Raw genomic sequence first — 18,710 nt, 5'->3', positions numbered from 1 at the left:
GTGTAAAAATGTCCTATGGTATTTATTTTATTGATGATGTCTAATTTATTAGACATTCCATACGCGGACATTGCATATGAACCTTAAAAAATCTCACGACATAAAGTAACAATAGAAAATGAGAACGTGCGTTCCGTGAGAACGCGCGCCACCCCTGAGTAGGCCGCGAACTCGCGGCCGCCAGCATGTACTTGTAGCGCGGCGATAGAATCGCGGAGTGAGCCGCCCCTGGTAAATACTGAATCAGGAAAGGGGTAAAAAGCATGATTAATTAAAGCTTACAGCGGCCTTTTTTACATGTAAATGTGTGAAAATTGAAAGTGAAACCGTGTAAATATACTAATTTTAGAGTTGACACGCTATCAAGATTTGTTACAATAGTCCGATCAAGAATCCATGACCTATACATATATTGGATGGATTATCCATACTAATATTATAAATGCGAAAGTAACTCTGTCTGTCTGTCTGTCTGTCTGTCTGTCTGTCTGTCTGTCTGTTACGCTTTCCCGCTTAAACCACGCAACCGATTTTGATGAAATTTGGAACAGACAATCTTTAGACCCTGAGACAGAACATAGGCTACTTTTTATTTCGAAAAAAAGGGATGAAGGGGTTGAAAAAGAGGTTGAAAGTTTGTATGGGATTTCTTAATTTTAAAAGATAAAACCATGAAACTTTATATTTTAGCACTTGATAAGAAATCATTAAACATCTTGATAACGTCGAACGCGATTAATTAACATTATTTTTACCTTTTTTTTTGTGTCGTGCGGTGGAAAATAAACATTAACTAAAAGCGGGTAGATTATATTTATTTGTCTACCCCGAACATTTATATAAATTAATATCGGGTAGTTTTGTGTTGTTTACATCTCCGGTGACATTTTGCTGGGACGTCAGTCTTCCGCGACCACGGCCAGTGCAACCTGGCCGAAACGTTGGGAAAAAAGGTAAAAATAATGTTTATTAATCGCGTTCGACCTGTATGTGACTTTAAATATGTGTACAAAGCGCGAGAACTTAGTGTTATCTTGATAAGGGATAGGGATAGCGATAGGGATAGCGATAGGGATAGCGATAGCGATAGGGATAGCGATAGCGATAGGGATAGCGATAGCCATAGCGTTAGCGATAGCGATAGCGATAGCGATAGCGATAGAGATAGGGATATGGATACGGATACGGAAACGGATACGGATAATATGGGTATCGTTAGAGGGATACGGATAATCGGTCGGCGGTCTCTTACAATCAAAGTGCTCTAAGACGATCGTTGTTTGCTTGCTTGAAGATTACGTTTGCGATAAGTATAAGCAAAATGTAAAAAATTGTAAGGGATAATAGAAAAAAAGTACTTTTTACCCACCGATCATATAGTGTCGAAATACGGGCTATGTGGGATGTTTATAAAGCTTACCCCAGCGTATATAGAATTACCTACGCTGTGGTCGATGTGTAATATTTCTACAATCATTGCAAGCAAAAGTATTATGTGCAATCGAAATAATCGCAGATAAATATACCAGAGAAACCTAAGGATCCAAATGAAAATCTTAATGAATACTTTTTATTACGCGGGCGAAGCCGCGGGTAAAAGCTAGTATTATTATAAAAAACACCACCTCTCTGTTGATTTGGTGGTCTCTGGTGGTGATGATGATGATTATATCCTGTTGTCCCTCATCAGGGGCATAGGGCTCTTAGGAAGGATTTCCACTGTTCCCGGTCCGACGCGGCCTCCTCCAGGCGCGCCCAGTCGAGGACCACTGAGCCAGCCTCCTTTTCCACCGTGCGCCTCCAGATAGTTCGCGGGCGACCTCTCTCCCTTGTATTCAATATTTAGAAGAAAATTGCAATTTGTATTTTCTGTTTTGTAGAAGCTGAGTTCACAAACAAATGTGTGCTGGGAGTGCCTTAAGAGCGCTTTCAAAAAATCTGCTTGCTCGAATTTCGACGCCGGCGGCGCTGGCGTGCGCCTGTGTGCAGACGCACACTATAACCAGAAGCATAACGATTGTAGCCTGCGGTACAGACATAGCGTGCGATCCTCTTCGAACCAACCTTACGTGCGGCTAGAGCGAAAGGGATAGCATTCATGGTCGGTACCGCCACGCCGTCAGTAGCGTTGCGGACTAACCATTATTGATACTTGCGTAAAAACACCGCCATATAAATTACATATTTGCATACATGATTTCGTGCATAAATACTTGACCTTTTAGTTTAATTATTAAAGTTATCACAGTTTTTTCTATTAAAACGTGTGTAGCCTTGGAAGAAATAATTTAAAAACCTTTTATAATATAATAAATTGTGTATATAATATTGTCTTCTGTCACCGCGATAGTTACTCATGAAATAAATTTATGGAATCAGATTATTTCGCGTATAATGAATATAATCCGTTTTCTTAGTTTTATTTCATTTTGCATATGATATATGTTTTCTAGGTTCTTTTCGGTGAAGGAAAACATCGTGAGGAAACCGGACTAATTCCAATAAGGTCTAGTTTACCCTTTGGGTTGAAAGGTCTGATGGCAGTCGCTTTCGTAAAAACTAGTGCCTACGCCAAATCTTGGGATTAGTTGTCAAAGCGGACCGCAGGCTCCCATGAGCCGTGGCAAATGCCGGGATAACGCAAGGAAGATGATGATGTTTTCTAGGTACATATATATAATGGAACTAAGATCGGTTTTCTTTAATTTTAAGTAGTTTTTTTTATATTTAAAATGTGTTTTTAGGGTTTCGTAGTCAACTAGGAACCCTTATAGTTTCGCCATGTCTGTCTGTCTGTCCCTCCGTCCGTCCGTCCGTCCGCGGATAATCTCAGTGACCGTTAGAACTAGAGAGCTGAAATTTGGTACCAATATGTATATCAGTCACGCCGACAAAGTGCAAAAATAAAAAGTGGAAACAATGTTTTATTAGGGTACCCACCCCCTACACGTAAAGTAGGGCGTGATTTTTTTTTCATTTCAACCCTAACGTGTGATTTATTGCTGGATAGGTATTTAAAAATGAATTACTGAAATCGTTTTTTGATAATATTAATATTTTCGGGAATAATCGCTCCTAAAGGAAAAAAAGTGTCCCCCTTCCCCCTCTAACTTTTTAACAATATATTTAAAAAATATTTAAAAATCACAAAAGTAGAACTTTATAAACTTTCTAGGAAAACTGTTTTGAACTTGATAGGTTCTGTAGTTTTTTAAAAATATGGAAAACTACGGAAGACCCGAGCGGCTATCTACCGGCTGAGAGCGTGTCGGGCCACGCTCAGTGCAGGCACTGAGCGTGGCCCGACACGCTCTCGGCCGGTTTTTAAATATTATGTTGTTTTAATTGCATGGAGCACAGGAAGGTCCACATCTATGTATTAGTTTTTTGTAAGGAAATACAACTCTACGCTACGCCTACTTGCTTTAGTTGACTGTTGACACACTGAGACAGTGGATGCGCCAGAGTATAAAAGAGTGATTACCATCTCTTGTCAAAGATCTTGTTGAGACGAATCAAACGAACCCAAACAAGAAGTGGTTTCAAGACCTGGTCGTGGAATACTCTTGACTACCTTCCAGCTTCATCATCAGATCCTGGGTACCATCTCTTGTCAAAGATCTTGTTGAGACGAATCAAACAAGCCCAAACACAGAAGAGTTTCAAGACTTGGTTGTTGAATACTCTTGACTACCTTCCGGCTTCACCATCAGATCCTGGGTATCATCTCTTGTCAAAGATCTTGTTGAGACGAACCAAACGAGCCCAAACACGGAGTGGTTTCAAGACCTGGTTGATGAATTCTCTTGACTACCTTCCAGCTTCATCATCAGATCCTGGGTACCATCTCTTGTCAAAGATCTTGTTGAGACGAACCAAACGAGCCCAAACACGGAATGGTTTCAAGACCTGGTTGATGAATTCTGTTGACTACCTTCCGGCTTCATCATCAGATCCTGGGTACCATCACCTCTTGTCAAAGATCTTGTTGAGGCAAATCAAACGAGCCCAAACACGAAATGGTTTCAAGACCTGGTTGATGAGAACTCATGACTACCTTCCGGCTTCATCATCAGATCCTGGGTACCATCACCTCTTGTCAAAGATCTTGTTGAGGCAAATCAAACGAGCCCAAACACGAAATGGTTTCAAGACCTGGTTGATGAGAGCTCATGACTACCATCTGACTTCATCATCAGATCCTGAGTACCATCTATTGTCAAAGATTTTGTTGAGACGAGTCAGTAACCTAAAATGATATTCAATAATAAATAATACTTACTAAAAATATTAGTCAAGTTAATTAGTTAGTTACCAAAGTCGTCAACCCAAGGATCAAAGTTTTCGGTCGCAGTATACATGCAACAGTACAGCCAAACACGCACACAAGTGCGGTTTTGGACACGGCGGGTGCCGCACACAATGACAAAATAACTTCGCGATCGTCGAGCCGCGTGCGGAGCGGACTAACATACGTCCTGCCTCTACAAGCTCTGCCGCGGTACTGACATCGCAAGCGCGCGTAACCGGTAATAAGGAGGCATTTTTAAAAAATCGTCAAAAATATTAAATTGCAATTAATAGAAAACTTTTGCATAAAATCTGTTTAAGTAAGCGTTGCAGATTATTTTTATATTAAAACTACTTCAAAAACACGTAAGTTTTCGAAGAAATTGACACTTAATCTGAGGTGATTTCTGAAACAAATTGGATTCATCATATCCTCATTTACTCTATTCTAAAGCCTTATAACAAAGAAGTAGTCTCAAAAGATTGTAGTACAGGATATACATAATACAAATTTACCACTTGAAGCATTCAAAACTATCCAAATTTTACAAATTAGACGGACTAAGTCAGCACTTTTCGCGGGTTTTCCTAAACATGCACCAGAAAAAAATCATAATTAATTAAGTGAGTTAGTTTTTAAAAATCCAGTCTCACAACATGTAAGTTAAGAAGATGTCCTAATCGAATCCTGAACTTAATAAGTCTTTTAGATGACGGAAAGTGTAGCATTTTGCCGACTAAAACTATCAATTTTACATTATTACGACGTTTTCGTTGAATGCCCTCCTGACTCTCTCAAGCATTGAAACAACTACATTTGACTTCCCGGCTATAGATGAAGACAGTCTGTGCACTGTCACTAGAAGGGCACGAGAACACAATTATTTGCAGAAAGTTATTGTAATTGATGACTCGGACAAGTCGGAATTAAGGCAACAAGACTCATATTTAGAAAAATCGGATTTGAGGCAAGAAGACAATGAATTAATGATTCAAATAGAAGATGTCAGAGGGCAGTGTGACATACTACATGAACCTATATTGGATTCGTCAGGTAAGCAATATATATTAATGATAACTTTAAGTAAGGTTGCAGCCAGTCTTGTTTAGTGGGTGACTTTGGGTTGAAATTCCATAAGTTTTCAGTATTCATTCATTGCAACTATTGCAAGCATTTATTATTTAATTTTTATTCCCAAAAATAATTTACAAAATTAACTTATTTGAGAATACGAATTTTTATATTGAAGTTATAGAGAAATGTAAATATTGACTAGTATGGTATGTTTCAGCGAGTCCTGAGGTACGAACCAAAATAGAGCGCTTGAATTCCCCGGCAGGTGAGGCCGAGAGAAGGCACCGCCGGTGGCAACGCGCCACTATGCTGGTCTATAAAAGGTAATATCTCTAAATATACACCGTGTTTTCATTGAAATCCGTTAACTTGAAGGGAAAGTTTTTTTAGGTCAAATACAATGAATTGCTCTAATCAGGGTGTCCACTTTCTGGAAAGTCAGGGAAAAGTCAGGGAAGCTCATAGTGGTCATAGAAAGTCAGGGAAATGATTTGGAGGTCAGGAAAAAAATTGGCACCAAGAAAAAAAAAATGAAAAGTATTGAAATAAATAATACGATGAGATATTGATAATACGATACGATAACTTCACAGCACTTGGAAACCTAAAGGCATAAACACCTAAATGGGCATCCCGACGCTGACAACAGAGAAAAAATTTCACGCTTGCTTCGCTCGCGTTTACAACTTCTACTTAGGTCATATATTTTAGTTACTTAGTCAATACTTCGCGCTCACTACCCTCGGAATCTCGTTTCATTTCAAGCCTGCTTTCCTGACTCTGCTCTGATAGACTAGGTACTCCATTTTGTTTGCTATGTTATGTACATAATAACTACTATCAGCCCCAGGGACGTAGATGTAGATAGATGTAGTGTAGGGACGCCTGGCCGGATACAGGCGGGCTGTCGATCGCTGGTGCGTTCATTCAGCCCAATTCCCTGGAGTTGGAGCTGCAGGTTACTGTCCCGGCTGCCCTCCCACACTTCTCTCCTCAAATCTTCTTGTTTTCCTGCAGAATAGAAGGACATGTTTAAGTTTGTCATCCTTGAGTTCATCTTCTCCCAGATTGTCTCTACCGAATGTGTCATGTCGCGGTGCCGCATACATGATACATTCTGCTAGTAGGTGCAAGCTAGTCTCCTCCTTACCACAATGTGGACAGGATTCGTCACTACTACCTATTATCTTCATATGTCTGTTAAGAGTGTTGTGTCCCGTTATGATACCGGTCAACATTCTTAGACTGTTCTTACCTAGTTTCAGAAGATACTTAGTTCTCCTTTGGTCTCTACCTTCTATCATCATCTTCGTTTGTCTACAACTGGTCTCTCTTTCCCAGTCTCTTTGTGCTTCCATCTCTTTTATCCTCTCAATGACTCCTTTCGTGACGTCAGCTGACATAGGCAGAGCCGGTTCCGGACCCAAGAATTCCGTCTCCGCCCCCGCCCTTGCCAACTCGTCTGCTTTCTCATTACCTGTGACTCCCTGGTGTCCCGGTACCCACGCAACCGTTACACTTCTATGCTTGCCTATCGAGTTGAGCTCTTCCCTGCATCATTTCCCAGGGACGTATAAAAGGGAAAAATTATTTCGCGTTCGCTGCGCTCGTTTTATAAAACCAGAAATTAAAGTTTAATAGCTAACATAAAAAAACCGTGGGTGTCGTAGAAGGCGACTGTGGGATATGGGGTAAATTGTGGCGTAGGCGAGAGGCTGGCAACCTGTCACTGCAGTGTCACAGTTTCGTTTTCTTTCAACCCATTATTTGCCAAGAGTGGCACTGTAACTTTAGCAGTTTCATGTGCTCTGCCTACCCCTTTATGGGAAATAGGCGTGATTGTATGTATGTATGTATGTATGTATAAAAAAACCGTAGGTACAAAAGTATGAACTGCCTTGCAAATTTTAATATTTCGTACTTACAAACCAAACATATCCTAAAAAAAATTGGCTGTGACAGACGGACAGACAGACGCACTAGTGATCCTATAAGGGTTCCGTTTTTCCTTTTTAAGGTACGGAACCCTAAAAAAACTGCTTTTTTTTCAGGTTTTTTTTTCAAGACAGAAAAAAACCGTTTTTGCAACCCTAAGCAAAAGTGGTAAAATGTCATCAAAAAATGAAAATTTGGTCAGGGAAATTTTCTTAAATGGTCATGGAAAGTCAGGGAAAAGTCAGGCATTTTTTTTGGGTTTAGTAGTGGACACGCTGGTCTAAGAAACTACCGTCTAAACACTTACGGTTATCGAATTATTAAAAAATAAATTTGATTACTGAACACGTGTGTGACATGCTTTTCCTAATGTTATTTGTTTTGACATGTGCCGTCAGGCACTTGACATTAACTTTAATGTTATTATTAAGGTACACACTCACTCACACTAATTTATTATGTATGGAAACGAAAAATATTGTTTTTTTCGAACTTATCAAAAAGCGATATATCGAGTTTTTCCTGATGATGGAGCTAACTGCGTATCGAATTGAACGGAAAACAAAACACACAGTGTACGTATAACTTTGTTGGGGAACTTGCCTGTGCTTAAAATAAAATTTATTATACCAAGCACGAAATAAAGCATCTGATAGTTATGAGGAAAACTTGCAAACAGTAGTTATTTTTGCGTCCAATTTCTATTGCTTTTGCCCGCGAAGAATTATACAATTTGTTAGTATATTATTTGTTGTTATATGATTCAATAATTATATCAAATGATCGTTATTACGACTAAAAATATATCAAAAAAGTTATATCGATCGATACGCACCCGATTATTATTGTTTTATATAATACTAGCATTTTCCCGCGGCTTCGCTCGCTTTAGAATGAGATAAAAAGCAGTCTATGTCAATCTACTGATATTCAACTAAGATTTTTTATTTTATTTTATTACAAAATTCTGATTTCAATTCTTGTAAAATTTGTTTTGTCTTATTTTTAGCTGTAGTGTAAATATTGTATTTGCATGCATGTTTATGTGTTTTTATGCAAATAAATGAATGAATATCAATATGAATCTCCATCGCTTCAACTATCTCCACTTAAAAAATCACGGCAATTCCTGGCTCCGCTTTGCCGTGAAGGACGGACAAACAAACAGACACACACTCCCATTTACAATATTAGTAAGGATTATTATTGATTTATATAATATTCTACAGGATATGCAGTCACCGCTACGCGCAGCACTTTCTGCGTCCCGTGACGGACGACATAGCGCCGCTCTACAGTACCATTGTACGTCGGCCTATGGACCTCTCCACTATCAAAAGAAGGATTAAAGATGGCGTCATCAGGTAATGTCATTTGACGACCGGTCTGGCCTAGCGCGTAGTGATACTGCCTGCTAAGCCGCAGTCCTGGGTTCGAATCCAGGTAAGGTCATTTATTTGTGTGCCTCGATTTCAAAGCAGTGAAAATTTTTTTACCTTTGCGTTATCCCGGCATTTGTCACGACTCATGGGAGCCTGGGGTCCGCTTTGACAACTAATCCCAAGGTTTGGCGTAAGCACTAGTTTTTACGAAAGCGACTGCCATCTGACCTTCCAACCCTAAGGGTAACTAGGCCTCATTGGAATTTGTCCGGTTTCCTCACGATGTTTCCCTTCACGGAAAACGACTGGCAAACATCAAATGACAAACTCATTGGTACGAGCCGGGGTTCGAACCCGCGACCTCCGGATCGAAAGTCGCACGCGTTTTGCACCAGCGCTTCGCATGCGTTTACCGCTACGCTACCATCGCTTCCTGTTTATAATGTTAGTATGTATTTGCTTGTCAGGACGACGGCGGAGCTGACGCGCGCTTTGCAACTGATGTTCTCGAACGCTCTCATGTATAACAGCAGCCACCACTTCATCTATCAGATGACGCTCGAATTTCGGGAAGAGGTACCGTTCATTTTTTTTAACCCTTTATAAGTATAGAACTAATATATATTTGTATTGTTTTGTATGTAGTTTTGTATTTTACCTTTATAATCATATTATAAAAATACCTAGCCTAAGAAAGAGAATAAATACTGAGTTAAATAAAATAAATTGCGGAATGCTCCATACAAAGTTTCACCCCCCCATTTTAGGGAAGTGGAAGGGGGGGGGGGGTGAGAAAAAGACAAAAAGTAGCCTATGTCACTCTCCATCCCTTCAACTATCTCCACGTAAAAAAATCACGTCAATTCGTCGCTCCGTTTTGCCATGAGAGACGGTCAAACAAACAGACACACACACACTTTCTCATTTATAATATTAGTATGGATAAATAATGGTTAAGGTACAGCGGGTTAAAACCCGACTGGGGGCCAATTGTAACTGATCTATTTTCTCCATTATTACACTATTACAGTTCCACATGTATCCACTGACATAGACACTAGAGACACTAGACATATTCATTTATATTATTATTATTTTTTGTAACCTATTAAAAATGTCACAATTTCGTTTTCTTTTAACCCCTTATTTGCCAAGAGTGGCACTGAAGCTTTAGTAGTTTCATTTGTTCTGCCTACCCCTTTATGGGATACAGGCGTGATTGTATGTATGTTGTATGTATTAAAAAATAGAGACATATTTTCGTCATACATCGTTTTGATATGGCTCAAACGGTTTAAGTAGCGTTTTCGATTAAAACTCTCAGCCAGCGGGATTTTGTCCGACTTGATTAGCAGATATTCAATTAAAATCAAAAAGGTAATCATGGTCTATATCCGGGTCAATATAAATCTAGCACATATTGTCTTATTTCAATTCAAACAAAATCTCAACAAATTATATACCTAAACGTACCTCAAGAATCACTCTATTCATAAGTGAAAACGGCATGAAAATCCATTCAGTAGGTTTTAAGTTTATCGCGAACACCCACACACACACACACATACAGACAGATGCGGAAGACCTTGTTTTATAAGGTGTAGATATGTCATAGCTGTTGGAGCTCCAAATAAATATAATTGATACATTTATTAATTAAAAGTATACTAAAAATATGTGTGCGTGTGGATTGAGTGAGCACCTTCCGAAAAAAAAAATGCTGATCATTTAGTAAAAGTTCTAAAACAATTGTAAAACGAATCTCTGAATTTGTAAAAAGATAAATCAAAAGATACAGTCATTAACATGTGCTCACTCAGTCCTCACAAACTACCAACGAAAACAGTGAATGTATTCATTTACCATATAATATTTATATACTAATACTTAGTAAAAAATATGCCAACTTACCTCTATAAATTTTAGATCACCTAGTGACGTATTTAATTTTTTACAAATAGTTTCTTATGCTCACTCAATCCTCACACTTTTGAAAAGCCGAATTTTGATGAAAAACATAAGATTTAGACCGCTATTATATGTGTATAGTTTAGTAAAAGTGAAATGGGAATTTGTAAAACACAAAACGAACCACTAAAGTGTCAGGTTTTTTTATAATAAATTTTTGTAAGTGCTCACTCAGTCCACACGTTTTGAAAAAGTTAAAAATGTAAATATCTTAAGATTTGTAGCACCACAGACACTCGAAAGTACTTCATCAGTTAGTAAAAATTTTTACTGTTATAAAGACATTGTGTTGTTTTGTGTAGACGCTCCGTGAGCTGTCAGTGCTAGCGTCAGCAGAAGAGGGCGCGGGGGCGGACTCCCCGCTGTCGCGACTGCTGAGCCGCCACGCGCCACCGCCCGTGCTTGCTCAGAGAACTTCCGCTACGCATCGACACCAAGGTATTTGTTTTTTTTATTATGCAGAAACGTCTGTGAGCGATATTACATACTTATAATTTTAAAGAAAAATTCACACCTCCGGCAGGACTCGAACCTGTGACTGTGCTTTGTTGGAGCCATGTCGCTCCTAACTGCGCAACGGAGGCCTGCTGGATGTGTGCGAATTTATCCATGCATTCCCTCGATTCTTAAACGCCTTAGGCCGTTTTCACATTATCCGATCCGATATCGGATGTCGGAAAGATTTCAATTTAAAAAACTAAGATGGCGCCTGTAATGTATGGGATATCGGTCCGACATCCGATATCCGATCGGATAATGTGAAAACGCACTTACGGTGGCGTATAGCAACATCTACCCGTAAGAATACATCTTAACAGGCACTGGAGTTTCAATTTACATTGAGGATTTTCCAGTAACAATGTGCTAACCTTAGGGTTGTAAATAGAAAAAAAAACCAAATGTTTTTTTTTTTCAGAATTGTGAAAAACAACATGAAAAATACCCTTGGGTTTTTTCTAAATATGGTTTTTTTTTTTCAGATGATCAAATAATCTGACAATAACGGTTTTTCGTGAGTTGTAACGTGTTTCAATAACAATAACGTAAATTTTAATTCAATTAACATTCAGTATACAAGGGAATCCCCGATGCTGCGAGTAGCGTGGAGAGGCGGTGGTGTTGCCAACAGTAAAAAGTGATAACTACCACCTATAGATTTCGTAAACGTTACTTTTATAAGACCAGAAATTAAAGTTATTTGATTAAATTGGGTGAATCAACTTTTTCTTGCTTTTTGCAAGAATTGCCCATACTTATTATTAGCTCTACTTTTGTGAGTTTTAACCTGGCCATCGTGAATAAAGATCCTTATTCTTATTTTACATTAAGGGAATAATTAAAAAAAAACATTTACAATTAAATCTATATGTGACCCAGTGGAAGAGACACTTTTTTCATACAAAAGTGAGGGACAGCTATGTCCACTGGGTCACTGCTCGAAATAAAGTAATAAAATAGCAAATCCTATAAAAACATGATTTATTGCATAGCTTGTATATCTGTTTTTAATATAATAAGTATAAACTAATTACACTAAATACAAATTAAATTTTCTGACCACATGTAGTCGAAGTATGCGTAATTTTGATGGCAAAGAAAAGTTGATTCACCCAATTCGTTTAATAGTTAACATTAAGTCCAAAGAACCGTATAAAAGTATTAATTACTTTCAAATTTTGAGATTTCGTACTTTAGAAAAAAAACATACTCCAGAAAAAAACTGTTTTTTTTTTCAAGCCAGAAAAAAAAACCGTTTTTTTTGCAACCCTAGCTAACCTACCCACCACTAGCTGGAGTTGGAAATGGCTGCTCCGTCACCAAAACCCAACAGTTTCGCTGCAGGTTTAAATTTGGGACGTGTGCCTCGTATGCACTTGCTGGTGGCTCGAATTACAGCAGTGCATATCCTTGTTCTAAGCCAAGCCTTCCTCTATGATACTTATTTACAATATTTTAAGTACCTCGAGTATTCCTTTTGACGTAAAAGTTAAAACACTTGGGAATTTTATTTAAGGCGGCCGTAGGCCCGTCGTGAGCTTCTCAAGACACGTTTTTCCAAAATGACACAGTAAAACTTCATTTCAATACTTGTCCCCAGAACTCATAAAAATCGCCCCGGCGTCACGCATCCGCCGCGCCTCCATATACCACGTAGAGGACTCTACAGAACCAAGAAATACGCCGATATCGAGCACACACCGCGCCCCTGCCGACCCTGGGGTTCCTGAGGACTCCAGAAGATCCACTTCAGTGCTTGGTAAACGTAGGGCCTCCGTCTACCAGTCAGCGGACCCTAAGCCGCCTCGGAGTCGTCGCACCTCTATGTACCATCCAGCAGACCCTGAGGTCCCTGAGGACTCCAGAAGATCCACTTCAGTGCTTGGTAAACGAAGGGCCTCTGTCTACCAGTCAGCGGACCCTAAGCCGACCCGGAGCCGTCGCACCTCTATGTACCATCCTGCAGACCCTGAGGTCCCTGAGGACTCCAGAAGATCCACTTCAGTGCTTCGTAAACGAAGGGCCTCTGTCTACCACTCGGCGGACCCTAAGCCGACCCGGGCCCGTCGCGCTTCTATGTACCATCCTTCGGACTCTGAGGTCCCTGAGGACTCCAGAAGATCCACTTCAGTTCTTGGTAAACGTAGGGCCTCCGTCTACCAACCAGCGGACCCTAAGCCGGCACCGCGGGCCCGTCGCGCTTCTATGTACCATCCTGCGGATCCCGAGACCAAGGAAGCCAAAAAACGGACTAAATGGGACTGGCCCAGCATAGAAGATGAACATTTAATACCTAAAAAATACAAAAATTGTGTTGTTGTGTTATAGGTAAGGTCCTGGCATTATAATAAAGAGTACTATCGTACAGTATGGCCTCTCCCGCTGCCCGTTGACAGTGCCGCATGTCAAGAAGTAGCACACTCAACAAAGCCTACCTAGGGTTGCAAAAAAACGGTTTTTTTTTTCTGGCTTGAAAAAAAAAACATTGAAAAAAACCGTGAAAAACAGTATTTTTTCTGGAGTATATTTCTTTTCTAAAGTACGAAATATGAAATTTTGCAAAGCAGTTAATGCTTTTATACGGTTTTTTAGACTTAATGTTAACTATTTAACCAATTTAATCTAATAACTTTAATTTCTGGTCTTATAAAAGTAACATTTTTAACATTTACGAAATCTGTAGTTGGTTGTTATTACTATTTACTGTTGGAAATACCACCGCCTCTCCACGCTGCACGCCGCATCGGGGATTCCTCAATAAACGTTTGTATACTGAATGTTAATCGAATTAAAATGAACTTTATTGTTATTGAAACACGTTACAACGCACGAAAAACCGTTATTGTCGTATTATTTGTTCATCTGAAAAAAACCATGGCACTCGGTTTTTTTTTTTCATAATTCTGAAAAAATAAACATTTGTTTTTTTTTTCTATTTGCAACCCTAAGCGTACCTCATCGGAAATAATTCGTATATAAGCGAATTTTGGCATAGTTGTAGAGAATGGTGTCTTAATTCACATACTCAAAGTACTCGGGGGTGGGGGTGGAGATAAGGGGTGGAGGGGGGTGTAAAGGTCCCTTTTTTAGTTTTTCGTGAATACCTCTTAAACTGTGCCACGTAGCAAAAAATGTTCTAAGACACAAGTAATCTTCAGAAAATTCTCTACAAAAAAAGTATGTACACTTTTTATCTGGGATCAATAGTTCATGAAATATGGAGAGGAAAAGATGGACAGAAAAGATTTTTTTTCATAATGCAAGTTTGATGAAAAATATTGTGTGTAACTCGGCAAGTATGAATATTACTAACTCGAGTCTTTAAATCGCTCCGGCAAGCCAACATACTCTCGTTAGTATTAGTCAACTTCCTCCCCTTGTTACACAATGTACTGTTATTGTCCATCTTTTCCCCTCCATATTTCATGAACTATTGATCCCAGATAAAAAGTGTACATACTTTTTTTTAGAGAATTTTATGAAGATTACTTGTGTCTTAAAACATTTTTTGCTACGTGAGACAGTTTAAGAGGTATTCACGAAAAACTAAAAAAGGGACCTTTATACCCCCTCCACCCGTTATCTCCACCCCCACCCCCGAGTACTTTGAGTATGTGAATTAAGACACCATTCTCTACAACTATGCCAAAATTCGCTTATACACGAATTATTTCCCCGTGAGCGTCAGAATGGCGGGTGTACATCAAGCAATCGTGGTGTGGTATACGTCAGGAGTTAGTGCTAGCAATGTGCCAAATGTGCGCCAAAATTCGAGCAATGTGCTCTTTGAACTCCAGAGATATTTAAGAAATTAATGACACCCGCCATTCTGACGTCAGGTTGGCGGGTGCACTTCCAGTTCTAGCTAATGGCTGCCTACTCAAGGGTGAAAGTACTGCCTAAGGTTAGTGCTCGCAATGTGCTTCCACATGTATGAAACACACACTAATTCAGAGAGCTGTTGAAGAGTAATATGGGATTGAATAAATATATCTATAACGCCTGCTGAAATAAAATAGCAATGTTCATTGCCTGCAATGCAGAATTAACCCTTAAATGCATGGTGATGTATATATGCATCATATATTTGATGGCCCGTGGCTCGATATGTAGCTATCCAAAATCACATGTATTGCTTAATTATTATTCATTATTTATTATTATTTAATATACAATTAAATAAATTAAATAATATAATGATTTACTATTTATTATTTAAGGATTACGATGAAATGGCGGAAAAGTGTGAAAAAACAGGACGATGGCGATTTTTAGTATGTCATTTAGACTGTTTTTTTTCGGAGTTAGTAATTAGTTTATGCTTAAACATTTTATCATAAAGGTTTCACAAATAGTGTACCTTTTTCATAGTAGTATTTTTTTTTAAATAAAACTTACCAATTACGATATTTTTATATAAATATGATTTGGCCTATTTAACTTCTAACACTGATTTAGTATAAAAATCGATCTTAAATATTTTTTTTATTATTTTTCCGAGAGTCAGAAAACCATTATCTATCACATATATTAATATCTCGTTAAAAGAAAAAATCATGCATTTAAGGGTTAACATGCAGGCGCTTTTCACAAAAAAGTGATACTTATAGATATATTTATTCAATCCCATATTACTCTTCAACGGCTCTCTGAATTAGTTTGTGTTTCATACATGTGGAAGCACATTGCGAGCACTAACCTTAGGCAGTACTTTCACCCTTGAGTAGGCAGCCATTAGCTAGAACTGGAAGTGCACCCGCCAACCTGACGTCAGAATGGCGGGTGTCATTAATTTCTTAAATATCTCTGGAGTTCAAAGAGCACATTGCTCGAATTTTGGCGCACATTTGGCACATTGCTAGCACTAACTCCTGGCGTATACCACACCAGGATTGCTTGATGTACACCCGCCATTCTGACGCTCACATTTCCCGGACAGGTAGTTAAAGTGTAAAGTGTAAATGCCTAATAAAGGAACCTAGTCTAAATCGTTATTTTTTAATTGCTGTATTTTTTTTCTGTATTCAAAGAGCTTTTACAGCCTTAGATATAAGAAATAAAACAAATTTAATTTTAAACGTTCTTTTCTTTTTTCCCAGTGAAAAATTAGAGAAAATGTAGTTTTAAAACTTATTCATGGAACCTTATTATTTTTCATCACACTCGCACACTAAATGTGCTATTACACGCAGGCGAATCGGGAGTTCTAGAAAAATCGTTTAGCCTAGGGAGTTACGAAATTTCTAGTACTGTATTTAGCTTTTTTTCGTTTTTACATCCATCCATTTTATAAAACGGAAAGTGTGTGTGTCTGTTTGTTTGTCCGTCTTTCACGGCAAGACGGAGCGATGACTTGACGTGATTTTTTAGTGGAGATAGTTCAAGTGAAGGAAAGTGATATAGGCTACTGTTTGTGTCTCTTTCTAAACCCCCACTTCTCTATAATGGGGGGTGGGAATTTGTATGGAGCATTGCACGATTATCGAATTAACGGCGGGCTAAAGCTAGTATTTCTATATATACAAATGTGGTGAAAAACAATGTGTGTACTCGGAGCGTAAAAATATTGGAAACTTACAATATTCAACTTCCGCCCCGAGTTGCACTATGTACAGTCAACAAATTAGAATCCTATGCCACTCTAGAACCCTGTCTTATTGACTCCCTGCTGTATTTGTCATTAGAACAGCAGTTCTCGAAAAGTTTGTACAAAAATTAAGGAAAAAGTTAAATTTGTTTTTATTATTCCTATTTTGTTACCAAGTTTTTTTTAATGAATTGAAATTTTAGTAAGTTTTATTTCGTCATTAAGGTTCTCCAGTATCTATATTTTCTTAATTATAACAATTATCCTATATATGTCTTACGAAAGTCGACTTATATTACTAAATGTTGGTAAAAAATAGGATCAATTAAAATTTGCTGACGCGGCTATGTACAAAGTTGACGGGAACTGCTCAGAAGTCACTTCGACGCTTACTGTGAAAAGGTTCTACAGTGGCCTAGGAATCAAATGCAACTTTTAGATATTGCATTTTTGGTTGACGTACACTGAATTTAATACTATATACTCAATCATCAGTAGGCCTAGCACATGATGGCCGCGGGAGTATGTCGCCGCGAGATAGATGACACGTCTTTGTCTAATTGTATTAATGACATAAGGACAGGTAGTCTATGTCGCGGCGACATACTCCCGCGGCCATCATGTGCAAGGCCTGCTGGGATCAGTTGCCTCTAGAAAGGAAGAAATAAAATAAAACACCAGATTCATCTATAATATACATTTCACTTATCGTTTACATACAACCTGCGGTCGGTTATAATACTCTTATTAGTTCCTTACAAACTTCGTCAGACATCATCGGGGTTTGGGCCAGAGGCCCGGTACAGGGGTAAGTGCGTTTTCACATTATCCGATCCGATATCGGATCTAGGACCCATCACTACATAGTATAAAACAAAGTCGCTTTCTCTGTCCCTATGTCCCTATGTATGCTTAAATCTTTAAAAGTACGCAACTGATTTTGATGCGGTTTTTTTTAATAGATAGTGTGATTCCAGAGGAAGGTTTACATGTAGGTATAGTACCCGTGCGAAGCCGGGGCGGGTCGCTAGTATCCTATATATTAAGGACGCAATCTTTGATTGTTTCCTTTGAAATACTTCCTATAACGGATCGAATAATGTGAACCGCTCTAAGACTTAGAGCTGACAAGATTATCGTAGCATATAGACCCTTGCTCGCACCTGTAGTATCATTCCTTTAGTTATGTTTCAATACAAAATAAAGTATAAATTGAAATAGATATCATACACGAAAGAAACGACAAGGCCCACTGGTGGCCGAGCCGGGCATCGAAACCGGGTCTTCAGCTTACGCGGCTAACGTCATTACCAGCAGACCGCCCGCCGTAGTACGTGATATTTAGATTCTAGCTTTCGAAATATCAATTGGATTTTACACCTTTTGTCACACAAAAAGGCGAGTTCTTATAAATTGCAGCTCTAAGTCTTATCCTGTACAAATTACAAATCAGACTTATATTTCGCCATTATTGCAAATCTATAATCAAGCGAAATAATTCTACGCACCACGTATTTATTCCATGCGTTGTCAATAAGGAATGAGTTATCTCTTTTTTTCACAAGGTTGACTGGAAGAGATCCCATTAAGGGATAAGTCCGCCTATATTGTATATTACTGACTCTTGTGTCTCTTTTGTTTCCTGTATGTACAATAAAGCTTATACGTACATACATTTTCTTAGTAGCGGTTTTCACAGGATATTCTTAGGGTATGCGCTCACGGGCGACAAAGTCGCTCGGCGACTTTTTTGTCGCACAAATCCAGTGTATGGGTTAGTAAGAAACTGCGCATCTGTTTTTGGGCGCATACTCATCGACTTTGCAGATATTCTTATTTTATCAAAAGCAAACTATGCTTGAATTGAATTGATTTGCCTCCCAGTCGAGATTTGCCCCACTGTACCTTACATATAGTTTAAGTCTCTATCGAGCGAGCAATATAATGCGAACATAGAACATCGTTGTAAAAGTAA

At 38.7% G+C, this 18,710-nt stretch overlaps 1 protein-coding gene across 1 annotated transcript; it reads left to right on the top strand.

The window, feature by feature from the left end:
* The first annotated feature begins 5,081 nt into the window (after window positions 1-5,081).
* On the top strand, window positions 5,082-13,603 carry LOC125239334 (bromodomain-containing protein 4A). Its single transcript, XM_048146885.1, has 6 exons — window positions 5,082-5,344; window positions 5,583-5,688; window positions 8,530-8,664; window positions 9,150-9,258; window positions 10,953-11,088; window positions 12,749-13,603. The coding sequence occupies exons 1-6, from the start codon at window positions 5,278-5,280 to the stop codon at window positions 13,474-13,476; spliced, it is 1,281 nt and encodes a 426-aa protein (XP_048002842.1). The 5' UTR covers window positions 5,082-5,277; the 3' UTR covers window positions 13,477-13,603.
* The last annotated feature ends 5,107 nt before the right edge of the window (window positions 13,604-18,710 follow it).

The sequence above is a fragment of the Leguminivora glycinivorella genome, chromosome 25, assembly GCF_023078275.1.
Source record: "Leguminivora glycinivorella isolate SPB_JAAS2020 chromosome 25, LegGlyc_1.1, whole genome shotgun sequence".
NCBI classification, from domain to species: Eukaryota; Metazoa; Arthropoda; class Insecta; order Lepidoptera; family Tortricidae; genus Leguminivora; species Leguminivora glycinivorella.
The sequence above is the reverse complement of the archived record's forward strand: the minus strand, read 5'-3'. Positions and strand labels throughout refer to the sequence as shown.

Coding starts and splice junctions, on each gene's coding strand:
- LOC125239334 (XM_048146885.1), top strand. CDS start 5,278: ATGATTCAAATAGAAGATGTCAGAGGGCAGTGTGACATACTACATGAA. Junction 5,345..5,582: donor ACCTATATTGGATTCGTCAG/GTAAGCAATATA, acceptor GGTATGTTTCAG/CGAGTCCTGAGGTACGAACC. Junction 8,665..9,149: donor ATTAAAGATGGCGTCATCAG/GTAATGTCATTT, acceptor TTTGCTTGTCAG/GACGACGGCGGAGCTGACGC.